At 44.0% G+C, this 12,867-nt stretch overlaps 1 protein-coding gene across 7 annotated transcripts in view; it reads right to left on the reverse strand.

The window, feature by feature from the left end:
* CTNNA2 (catenin alpha 2) overlaps nucleotides 1-12,867 on the reverse strand; it is a 962,766-nt gene that overhangs the window by 750,900 nt on the left and 198,999 nt on the right. For all 7 annotated transcript variants that reach the window (XM_006098480.1, XM_023762210.1, XM_023762215.1 and 4 more), the window contains exons 4-5: nucleotides 5,482-5,601; nucleotides 1,595-1,861 (exon numbers count right to left, since the gene is read on the reverse strand). In XM_006098480.1, the coding sequence (XP_006098542.1) occupies nucleotides 1,595-1,861; nucleotides 5,482-5,601 (387 nt within the window). The remainder of the gene's footprint in view (nucleotides 1-1,594; nucleotides 1,862-5,481; nucleotides 5,602-12,867) is intronic.

Here is a 12,867-nt window from a genome sequence, read left to right on the forward strand (position 1 = left end):
AGACAACATTCTAACTCCCTCCTCTCCCCTATAGGGAAATAGAACCCTTGAAAGCAGATACTATTTTATAAATCTTTGTAGCTCTCACAACACATGTAGAATTTCACTTAGCATAGTCTGAACTCAACTGAATTTCAACTTCTCGCAGGTGAGCCCATATCCTGACCTGGGGGTGGTAAGAGCTGTCATCCTGGGATGCTGATGACATGAGTCCCTCTCAGCCCCTTTTATACCTTGAATATGCCCAGGAGCAACGAGACATCCTCTTTGAGATGAACCCTAGAGATAGCAGGTGCAGAACGCTGCTACCCAAAGAGGCAACGTATGGAAGACCAGGATCCCCTGTGGGCTCACAGAGCAACAGCGTTTGTGTGCCACTGATTCAAAATGAAGAAGTTGAGGACAGTTCTTCACCAGGGACAAGAGAAACGCAATCCACACCTGAGCTGCCCATGACATGTGTTCCTTTAGTAATAATGACTATCATCCAAATGATGACTGTCCCTAAAACTGCCCACAGTGTACAAGGTTTCTATTTGCAAGGGGTCAGGCCTCTTAAACATAGTTGTTAGATCCTCTAAAGACAAGTAAACTAGGTTTTGCCAATATGTCAAGTTCCAGATAAGAGTGATAAGAGAAAAATTCCGCGAGGTCTCAAATTAAATTGCAGCAAGCTGAAGGGCGGGAAGAAGAGACACGGAGTTAGTTAATGGAGCCAGTGGCCAGAAGCTAAGGAAGGGCTGCTCATATTCCTGAATGTATGTTGAAACTTTGAATGATTGTCCAGAGAGCTTATTCAGCCTTTATCTAAAAAGGGATAGACAAGCATCGATCAGACCGTCAAACCTCAGAGGGAAGGTAGGGGAGGGTGGGGGTCAGGGGGAGAGATCAACCAAAGGACTTGCATGCATGCATATGAGCCTAACCAATGGAAACAGACACCAGGGGGTGTGGGCATGAGTGGGGGGCTGTAGGGGGCAATGGGGGACAAGGACACATATGTAATACCTTAATCAATAAAAAAAGAGCAACTATCCAATTAAAAACTAAAATAAAATAAACATAAAAAGGGATAGCCAACCACCAGACTCCACTGCCTTCTGCTCACTCATGAACTTTCTGGACTAGTGCCCACAGCCAATCCAAAGGAGCAAACACTGCTTCCTCAGGGACTAGGCACCTATCCCAGAAACACCCTTCACCCTCCCTGGCCCCATTTATCTGTAGCCAATGTAAACTCTTTCAAGACGACTTACATCTTTCTTCCCCAAACTCATTATATAAACCAGCCCTCCACCCCAGGATGGCCAACCTGTCTGTTTTCTCCATCATCCCAGCTGCTGGTGGTTAGGCCACCTGGCCCACGGCCTGGTCCCTTTCCTGGCTGGCAATGAACCCTTTCTTTCAGAAAAACTGTCTGCCTTGAAGGTTTTTATGTAGAACAGCAGCAACACATTATGCGTGGTTCATCTTACTGCCCAAAGCCTTCAGGACTGTAAATCAGTAAATACTATGATGGTGGCCCTTCATCCCCAAGACATGTTTTTTTCAAGGAAAGCGTGCAGCCCTCTGTGTAGGTCACTCGGATGCTTACGTCAAACTCATTCAGGGCCGCAGCCAGCTCGCCGATGCCCGTGTGGCCCTTGGCCTCGTCCGTGGGCGAGGTCGCCTGAGCAGCATTGGAGATGCCGGCGATGGCCTCCTGGACTTGTTTGAACACGTAATCGCGATTGGCTCTGGTGGCGGCCACGTCCGGGTGGCGGAGGAAGGCTTGGGAGGCCGTGTACAGCATCGTGGCGTTCTTCTTCAGGGCCCCTCGGGCGGCGGCCATCTCGTCCCGACAGTGGGGATCCTTCAGCTCCTGTGTGTGCAAAACACGACACCTGTCACATCCATGGCATTTGCCATTGAAGGGTTTGCAACAGAACTCGGAGCCCCAGGCGCGGACAACCACGCTGAATTTTAGGAAACATCTCCTGGCCCTTAGGCTCCCTCTAGCTGCCAGGACTTTGTACATAGTGCCCTTTCTATGTGAAATATGGGAGCATCCCTCCTCCACCCTAGCCTTTCAGCTGATGTGTTCCATCCTCCTAGGGCCCACTCCCCTTCCTACCCTCTAAGCTGCGCCCCCTTCTACCTGCCCCAGACCATACTCCCTCCTACCTGTCACCCTCATCCTTTATTAGCTCTCTTACTTCAGCATGAGCCTCCCTCCTAGACTAGCTGTCCCGGGAGACCGGGGAGCCCTGTCTGTCCTGTATGGGTGGCTCCTGAGTCATCAGCAGTCTGGCCCATAGAAGGCATGCCGGGCATGTTGCTGAAAGAACACAGAACCACAGCCACCAACAAGGGAAGTGGCTTGCCTGGATCCGACTTAGTCATCAGCAGCTGGGAAACCCAAACTTCATTCCAGGTATGAACAGGGGAAATCAAACTCTGTATTTTTGCTCAGTGCATGACTGCCACTTCATATCATTTTCACAACAGGGTTCATTTTTTTTCTTTCCTTAAACTGCCTTACTGGCAGCTCAGTGAGTTTAGGGAATAAAAAATAGGATTTGCTTTTCTTGGTTTGGAATATTAAAATAACACCATGGGGGCGTCAGTCTATTTTTAGCTTTAAGGGGTCTGTTAAGAAAATTTTCTGAAACATGAAAGGCAGCGCTGTCTCTAAGAGCCGTCTAGGGTTACCAGCTGAGTATCTCTGGCAGAATATTTTCCAGCTTCAAAACATCATTAAATAGTATATGATCTACTGGGGTGTTTTTTGTTGTCGTTTTGTTTTGTTTTTTCCTATTTGCTCATTTAGTACAAGACACATGGATGACCTGGCCACAATGAACTGCATCTTCTCCTTTGTGAATCAAAATAATTCTAGATGAGCACATTATATCTGATATCTAGGACTGTCCAGACAAACTGACGATAAGCAGCGACTGAACTGTCTGTCCTCCTTTGCTTAAAATAGCAGATTTCTGCCAGCCAACACGAATTCGGAATTGGGATTCTTTATTTTTAGCCCCAGATAAGCAGGCAACAAACATGAGAGTATATTCTCGAGTCCAGGCGGTAGCCATGCAGGCATCACAGGGAGGAGCTGGCTCCCAGCCGCCATCAAGGCCTCGTTAAACTCCGGACACCTGGTCCTCAGGTTCCATATTTCACCTGAGGAGCTATGCTGAAGGAAAAAGCCTGAATATGGAAGTGAGAGATGCCAGGTAGGAAATTGTTAGTTATCTCCATAAAGATACTTGAGAAAGCATTCTTTCATCACACACATAAAAACAAACAAACAACTGAAAACAATCTAAATGTTGAATCATGAAAACTGGTTAAGGAAACGACTGAAGCATTCATTTGATGGACTATTTATATAGATATTAAAATCCCTTTCCAGAAAAGCAATAACCTGGATCATATTTATAAGATAAATGAAAAAGCGGAATACAATATGCATACTTTTATGCACGGAATGACTGAAAATATGTTAAAATATGAAGATTAATACAGAAAGGCAAAATACCCGACTACCCCCACCATTTTGCTGAGGGGTTGGGTGTTAGCTGCTTTTTCTTTTCTTTCATTTCTACTCTTTTTCTAAATTTTCTTTAAAAAGTCTGAACTAGCACTTAAGCAAAAGCAAAGTAATAATAAAATAAAAGTAAATAATGTTTATGGGTAGTCTCATACGAATATCTTATATGTGCCCAAGGATTTAATACCCGTTACATGCTGATGACTCATGTTACCATCTCCAATCCGCATCTGTCTTCCATTTACATTTCTACATAGATATTTTATACGTTTCTCAAAATCAATGTATCTAAAATATGAAATCTTTCTTTCTCACTCTACCTGGTCCCTTTTCAGTCTTCCTGATTTTAGTAAATTCAGCACCACCTACCCATTTGCTCAAACCTAAAGCTTAGAAGTGAACGGTGGCTGTCACTCCCTAAGCTCACACATTCAAATTAACTGCAGGTTCAATGTGTTCCATTTTCAAAATAAACTGACTCCCTATTGCTTTCTCCATTCCCGCTGCTACCACCCTGACTGAGACCACCACAACTCGTACCTAGACAACTTTAGCCCCCTCTCAACTACAACCAGTTTCCCCTCTTGCACACCACCCCCCTTTTTGTAACAAAGAATAACATTAAAGTGTGCATTTGAGACACTGAACTATTCAAGTCCTCTCCACTCACAGTTAAATCCAAACACTCTGCAAGGCTCTGCGTGTCCCCGGTCCTGTTTACCTTCCAGCCTCTCCCAGGTCCACTGAGATCAAGATTCAACCTATTCTCTTTCAGTTGTTTAACGAGCCAGTGGCTTTTGGTTTGGGGTCTCACACCTGTGCTTCGGAATAACATCAGCCCCACCCACGTTCCACTGGGGCTGCCACACAAGATTCCACGTGAACAAAGAATTCTGCTGATAACCGTAAACAAGGTCACGTGTGTGTGCCTGGTGCCCAGGCATTGTAAACGCTTTGGGGGCAGGGAATGGATGGATGTTGGTCAGCTTTGTACTAACAGCATCACCCCTGCCTGGCCCAGAATGAACACTCAGCAAAGGTTTGTGGACTGGGACTTTCTAGTTGGTCACAGGATATTTTAGAAAAAAAAAATTACTAGGAATTGCCTAAAAGGTGAAAAAATTCTGGGAGGAGTCAAGAGGATGGGTGGACATGATTTTAACCAACAACTCCACATTTGCAAATTTTTTTCCCTGGGAAGAAAAAAAATATTTTGGGGGAACAAAATTCTCATGGTACCTAATGAATAAACAGAGCTAGCTGAAATTGAGGGTAATATCTCCAGAATTTCTGGAGGATGAGGCCCAGAAATCAGGATTTTAAAAAGATTCCCAGGTGATTCTAATGTGCAGCCAAGGTTGAGAACCACTGCTCTAGATAAAGGAGGGGCAGAGAGCATCCCAGGTCAGCCACCTTCATCAAAGTGACTGGCTCACACCTGTGCTCCTCCTCCCTTCTGCATTCCTCTTTCTCTCGGCCTTTCCTCTCATTTCCTTCCTCTCATTCACGAAAGTTCCACTCTACACCCTGCACATCGTGGGTGAGGCGATGCATGCTGGTGTCCACAGGGCTGGGAAATAAAAAGTGAGGGCAAAGGGTGATGTCCAGGGAGTGGCCAGAGCATCACACCGCAGTTTTGAATTTTTTTATTTGGGAGGATTTCCTAGAGAGGACAAAAAGAATGTGGTGGGGTGGCTAGGGGGTCCCCACCAAGGAAGCAGGAGACCTGAGACCTCCTCTAAGTAGGCAGGGGCCAGACAGCACCCCAGGGCCCCTGGTGATATCAAACCTGGCCCAAGCAGGAGCCGTTTTGGGGATCCCAGGTCCTGAGGCTGTTGCTAATTTGATGGCCAGCAGATGCAGCTGACCCGCTGTCCAGGCCAGCAAAGCCGCAAGGTTCCTGAGCTCACACGTCCACTCCCCAGCATCTCTGAAACCTTCCCCACCTGTTGTCTCCTTGCTGCGACGTAGTTAAGTTTCACCATCTCTTTCCCAAATTCCTTGAAGCGGTTTGCAAGGTCTTGCTCATTTGTAGCATTTTTGACAGCTTCCAGGGCCTCCTCCACCTGAAGTGATAAAAAAACAAACACATTTATACCTTGATAATATTTAGATGTGTTATACTTTTTAGAATGGGTAGTTCATTTTTAAAAAGCACACACACTAATGTATTAACATTTAATACATATGTCTACATACATTTAAATATGTAATTAACATAGAGGGAAAATGATCCTTCATGAGCACTTACAATCAGAATAAACATGTGTTCAAGGATTGTAGAATATTTTGTCAATAAGAAATAATAACTGCTGAACTCTGGGAGTCTATAAAATACGATTTTTTTTGTATTTTATTGAGTTATCATTGTGATAAGGAAAACTGACTTTTAATTTTGAGAAGTCACGTAAAGGAAAATATGTATATATTTTTTTAAATGTGGAATTTTAAAACTATTTCTAGAAATCTTCAGAGGAGGAAGTGGTTGGCAAACAGAACCTGAAGGAACTCCCAAGCTGCTAAAAAAAGACCGAGAGAGCTGGAATCTGCGACCCGTTTTCTTGGTAACAGCTCTGAATCTGGGACGAACAGGGCCGTGATTTTAAACTAAATTTACACCTTGCCAGCCAACGGAAAGAGGAATTATTGAGCCTCAAGAAGCAAGTGAAATCAACATTTTTGTTGCCACTGACAGTGGCATCAACTGGGGTGAGCAGACTGATAGCATGCACTCTGCTGCTTCCAAATTCCTGCACCTGCGGTCAATTTTTTCCCACTGTGGCCTTGGACTTGAATTATGAATTTCACTGGAAATCCCTTTGTAAATATTTGAGGATTCGAGAGGCACTAAAGTTTCCTCCCCTCCAGAGTGATCTTAACTTTAAACATGATGTGAAGGCTTCCACCACTGGTAACCCTTTAAGGTTTTAATACCTGTAGACTCAATTAAAATTAAAACTAAAATTAAGATATTATGGTGAACTAACCCACTAAGGCATTGTCAGGAAGACTGCATCTTTGTAGAACTAGCCAAGAATTTTTTCAGGATAAATAGCCAGGAACACAACCCTGAGTAAATAAGGCTTAAGACAGCTACATGTTCACAAAATCAAAATTTCTTAACTATGGCCCTAGCCGGTTTGGCTCAGTGGATAGAGTGTCAGACTGGGGAAAGAAGGGTCTCGGGTTCCATTCCAGTCAAGGGCACGTAGCTCAGTTGTAGGCTCAATCCCAGGCCCAGGTTGGGTGGGTGTGGGAGACAACCAATGTGTCTCTCACATCGATGGATGTTTCTCTATCTCTGTCTCTCCCCTCCCTTCCACTCTCTACAAAAATCAATGGAAAAATATCCTCGGGTGACGAATGACAACAACAAAAATTCTTAGTTATGAAGGGAGCCTGGAAGAGAGGCAGCAACTCACAGGCTTCTGAGAGAGGCAGTAGAAAAAGGAAGGTGGCTGCAATGAGAAAGGCGGACAGCACCTGGGCTGCCTGCGGAATTCTGATTGGCTCTGGTAATTTGAACCAAGGCTAAGGACAACATACAGACAGCTGATCGTTTGGCAACGCAGACATACAAATGACTATTAAAATGGCTGGGAAGCCACAGATTCACACAGTTTTGAGCTATGAAGATACATCTTTGCTGAAGTTTGCCACAATGGCAATGGTGGCTAATCCAACTTCCTTATCAAGTTTCACTGACTAGAGGAAGAGAATACTGTATGCAAACCAGTGATAATGGATATCACTAAAGCTTTCACTTCATTGATACCATTCAATTTACTAAATAGACTAATTCCATTAAGGAAAAAGTTGTAGCAAGGGAAGTTCCTCAGAATGGTACTAATCCAGACTCCACACAAAATTTAATGTCTATTCTCACCTTCTATGGAAATTCTTCATCTTTCTTTCTTCCTAATTGTAAAAATATAAAATGAGGATTTAACTCCTCGGTGTTAGCATTTTATAATCCCTATCCAGGCTCTAATGAGACTCGAGGAAAAGAAAGATATGTAGTTGAAAAAGGGACTGTTGTATATTGGGATGTTTTTAGGGACCGAAATAAAATTTCATTTTATGGTAAGGAATGGCCCATTTAAAACAATTTTATAGTTTAACTAGAGGCCCCATGCATGAAATTTGTGCAAGAGTAGGCCTTCCTTCTCCCAGCTGCCGGCACCAGCTTCCCTTTGGCACCTGGGACCTAGGCTTCCCTTGCAGCCCTTGCTTCATCCTGAAGGATGGAAGGACATCCAGAAGGGCATCTGGTCTAATTAGCATATTATGCTTTTATTATTATAGATGAGAAGCTCCTACCTGAAATCCTTAAAATCAGAGCTCAGTGATGTCTGGATTTCTAATGGGCTTATAATCATTAACGTGGAATCAACAGCAGCACAAGAGGACTGACTGAGCAGATAATCTGTTCCTTCTGCTTATTTGAGTTTTCAATTTTTTCTCAGGACATAAAAACTGGTTCCAGGGAAGAGCAAAATAATTACCTCAGAGAGAGCTAACAAACCTTAGATTTGTTTCCTAATATAAAACAGGTTTATACAGGTTTATTGCCTGTTGTTATTTAGACCAATTTGGAGTATTACTATTTACACATAACTTACTTTCTCACTGGTTTTCTCTGAGGAATCCAGATGCTGGTTTGGATTTGTTTCTAATTCAATGAAATTCTTTTGAAAAGAAACACCCATGATGGAGTCTGTGTAAAGGACGACTCCGTCATTCTCAGTTTTAACCTCAAAGGACCTGAGAGGTCACCATGTGGAAAGTTCACATATAGAAAAATAGGCTCAGATCCCATCCAAGGTACCACAGGAATGAAAATATTCCAAAGTCTGGAATATTGGCACACACGCTGCTGTTAGACAACTAGATGATAGAGAGGGAGACAGAGATAGAGAAGAGATAGAATGTCCAAGGGACATGAACAAAAAAGGGGGGAAATGGAGTAGGACAGTCACAAGGCACTTTTGAGAAATCAAATATAATATAAAAGTCAAGCATTGATTTTTGAACAGAGCCAATGACCTCTTTTTCTTTCAGGTTGTCTGGGGAAAGGAAATTGACTTCTATATGCCAAACAAGCACACATTTTTCCAAAAGCTTTTACTCCTACCTGAGGCCACAGTGATGGGCATGTTAGTAAGTGTGAGGGGGCTCAGGCTCAGATGGGTCTATACTGGAACCCCAGCTCCATCATTCCTTAGCTCTGTGATCTAGGGAAGCCACTTAACCTTTCCGACCCTCAGTGTCTTCATTACTAAAATAAAGGTAGTGTCTACATACTACAGAGGTTGTTGTAAGGTTTACAGGAAATAAGAAATAAAGAAAAGAAGATCTGTAAATGAAAAAAAAATATGAAATAAAAGGCCAATTAAGTCCAAGTATAAAATAAACATAAATGGGCCAAATGCTCTAATTAAAAGACAGAAACTCTCAGATTGGCTTTTAAAGAGATCCAACACTGTTATCTCAGAAGCCAATTTTAAAAATAAGATACCAAAAGTTGGAAATGAAAGAATGAATCAGTCTACACTAATACATTTGAAACCTATATGATAGTGGTAAATTCTAAAATATATAAAATACCAATATTAATACAAAAAAATAGAGAACTAGAATAGATCAAAGAATGTTAACGAAATGGAAATGGTAGCCAAGGACTTCCTCTCTACCATTTCCCCAAATACACCAGGCATAATTTATATATATATATACTAGAGGCCTGGTGCACAAAAATTCATGCAAGAGTAGGCCTTCCTTTCCCCGGCTGCCAGCACCGGCTTTCCTCTGGCACCCTGGACCCGGGCTTCCCTCCCTCTGGCTGGCCATAGCTTCGCCCGGGCCCCAGCTTTGTCAGGAAGGACATCCGGAATGACGTCCGGTCTATCTGGTCTAATTAGCATATTACCCTTTTAATATATATATATATATATATATATATATATATATATATAATAAAAAAAAAACACCACAACATAAAATAGCAGATATGTAGCCTGGCCTGAATTGGGAGCTCCTCAAAGAGTGATATTGACCTGCTGCTGCCTAGTGTCTACCTGGGGGGAAATGTTTTCCTAAATAATTTTGAAGAGGAAAGGCTTCAGCTTACTCTTGGGACGTCTGCAGATGGCAGGGCACGCTGCGGCGGGAAGGAGCACTGTGGCTAGGGCACAGGCAGCAGCTGCTGGGGCTGGCGCTGAGGAGGAGGCGCCAGGTGGTGCCAGGGTAAGGGAGAGGTTTGGGAGACTCTATACCCTGGACTGGGAAATTGTCTCCAATAAGCTGATGAAGGGAGCCCCTGGAGGCCCTGCCATAGCCTTGCTCCTCACATATGCCCTCATGACCTTGGACAGATGACAGACAGCTGTTCCTCCCACAGGCAGGCAGGGCTCATACCAACGCCAGGACCCTGTGCTCAGCCAGGTTTTCCTGTCCTTATTATGAGGAATCTGTACATAGGTACAGCTTAAAAGATGAAAACTTCTAGAAAAGATATTAGAATGCACTCCCTAATTAGTGGAATCAGATATTCACTAATTTCAGAGCTTGTCACTCAAACTCTTAAAATCTGGATCTTCTCACAGAGCTTGTTCGACCCCCCGCCCCACCCCTATTCCTAAAGCAAGCCTGCCTGCCACCCTAATTTAGTCCACATCCGTATCAAACTGTGTGAGACAGACGCCTTCCATCAGCCTCCATTTTCCTGATTTAAATTGCTCTCATTTACTTTGATATAAAAAATAGCCTGAGAATTTATTTATTCATTAAGTACTTACTAAGCACCTGCTAGGAGCCAGGCAGGCATGTTGGGAGGGGGCAAAATAGTATTGAACTGAGGAGTCTGACCCCTCCCCTCCTGGGCAGTGTGATCTGGGTCTCCTGTTGGTATTTGCTGCCCACAGCAGCACTTTAAATCACTGTTGTCGTGATCAGGCTGACCTCATTCCACGGTCCTACTACTGCTACCCAGGTGACTGAATTCTAAGTGACACCGATGAACCTATTGAACAAGCCATGTGCAACTCTCTTGTTAGAACCTAGGTTTACAGCTAAATTAAAAATCATTTTTTGAAAATAGAGTTGGCCAAGTGAATGAATGAATGAGCATTAGATTATACATTAAAGTACTTCACTTGTTTAGCCAGGTATCCTGGTTTGACCAAGGGTGTCTCAGCGTTATCATACTTAATTTTTTTTTGCTTCCTAAAGTGGAGCTGGCTTTCCCGATCACATTTTCTGTTCCCTTGTTAACAAGTGAGGAAAATGATTTCATCAGAAAGCAAGAATGATGAAATGCTAGTGTCATTTATTCTTCAAGTGCCATGTCTTATAAAGCACATTAATAGAGCTTCATGTATTTCCAAAGTTATTATCAGCTCGTGCGAGAAAAATGACACTAGCCAGTGTCGCTGAGCACTCACGATGTATCAGACATTATTCTAAAAGGTTTACATAGATCCCACTTTCTACTTTAAAGAGGAGAAACTGAGGTCAGTGTGATACAACCTGCCTCAGATGTCTCACAGCAAGTACGTGCAGAAGCCTGACTGTGAACCTAGAAGGTCTGCTCCAGAGTTCACACTTACAACTCCTGTTCTGGCTCAGCTTCCCAGAAAGGATGGGTTTATAAAGCTGATAGGATCTAGGCTTCGGTGATAATGAATAGCTGATTCCCGAGGACACAGTGAGAGCCTGTCCTATCTGAGCAGTCCAGGTTCTAGTCATTCTGCCTCTTTCATAGCCCTGAACTTGACCTCCTCTTCACCATTTTCCACTGCCATGCCTTTGCTCAGCTTCCCTTCCTTTCACTGGCCTGAATCATCTCAATCCTCTCTTAGTCTGTTACCTTGCTTGGGTTTTCTCCTCTTTTAATTCCTTCTCTAGATCACTACCAAAAACTATTTACCTAATGTTTAAAATTACTCAATGGCTCCCATAATCTACCTATGGATTATGGGGAGCCATTGAGTAATTCCAAACATATGTAGAGTCTAAACTAACTGTCACACTATCCAAGACATTCAGCCTGTTACTGCGTCTCCCCACCTGACCCTCTATGCTCCAATGACACAGAATCGATTAAATTATTGTGGACTCCCCACCCCCCCAAGTTCCCTCTCTGGCTCTCATGCTGTTTTTTCCTTGGTTTGTGAAGATCTCTGCAGTGAAAGTCTTGCCTGACCTGGGTCCGTCTTCCCTCTATGGCAAGAGCTCCCCATGTCTGAGCAGTAGCACACTTTCTCCCTGGGCCAACTATCAAATCCAAGTTCATACTTTCTCCCTGCTCCATGAAAACACAGCCAGGCCCCTTAAATAGCATTTCTTCCCATGATGGCCTGATGTTAGGCTTTGTCAGGAGAGACCGCTGGACAGGCCACAAAGGAGGAAAGAGTGTGGTCTCCTGGTTCTGTGTGCTCCGGGGGCAGGTTCTGCTGGAGTGGGGAGGGGTGGGGCCATGGTGGAGGTGCTTCTCCAACAGGCAGGTGGCCAGCAGCTCATGGCCCTGGGTGACTGATTGTGGGATGCCTCCGGGGAGACACTGCTCCATGAGCAGTTTTCCTTGACACCTTGAAGGGCAGGTTTCCAGCAAGTTCCATTCACTTGTGTGGCCCCGCAGTGACTTCTCTGAGCCCGAGAACTAAGGACATCTGGGTTTCATCCTGGTGGGAGGAAGGATGGGGGCTCTCCCCAGAGTGCTCTACCTCAGTCCTGTGGGTGGTGGCTACTCCTCAGAGCTGCCATCCCTATATTCCTCAGAGTTCTCTTGTTACTAGCCAATCCCTTGTTACTGTAATCTGGTATTAGTTAATAATCATTTGCATTTAATTTCCCTGCTCAAGTTACTGTGTCATTTTGCTGCCATTACTGGAGAATGACAAGTCCCCCAGCTCTTTTGATGGGGCCAACTTCTTTCCAATCACCTTCAACTCTTAGCCCCTCACTTCAGGCTTGGATCTGTGGACCCCAGCCTGTTCAATCTGGTCCAAACAGTTGGTTCCAGGAAAGGCAAATATCCTGCAATTCAGTGAGACCCAATCCCAAGATGTCCCTCTCCCAGCCACATCACCCTTCCTCATATCATCCTCAATTGATCGACAATACATTTTGGTTGAGTTTATCTCATCCTTGGCTTTGGGGATGGTGAGGAAAAGGAGTAGTGTTAAGCAAGTTAAGAAATCAGCGCATCCCATTCCCTCCCCTCCCCCTAAATAATTAACTCAGAGATATACACCTGATTCCGAGGCCAATAGGACTAAGATGATTCTGGAACTTTTATGTGAGCTATCAGGGAAGGGAATTCCCTCATTCTT

The sequence above is a fragment of the Myotis lucifugus genome, unplaced genomic scaffold (assembly GCF_000147115.1).
Source record: "Myotis lucifugus unplaced genomic scaffold, Myoluc2.0 scaffold_237, whole genome shotgun sequence".
Taxonomy (NCBI): domain Eukaryota; kingdom Metazoa; phylum Chordata; class Mammalia; order Chiroptera; family Vespertilionidae; genus Myotis; species Myotis lucifugus.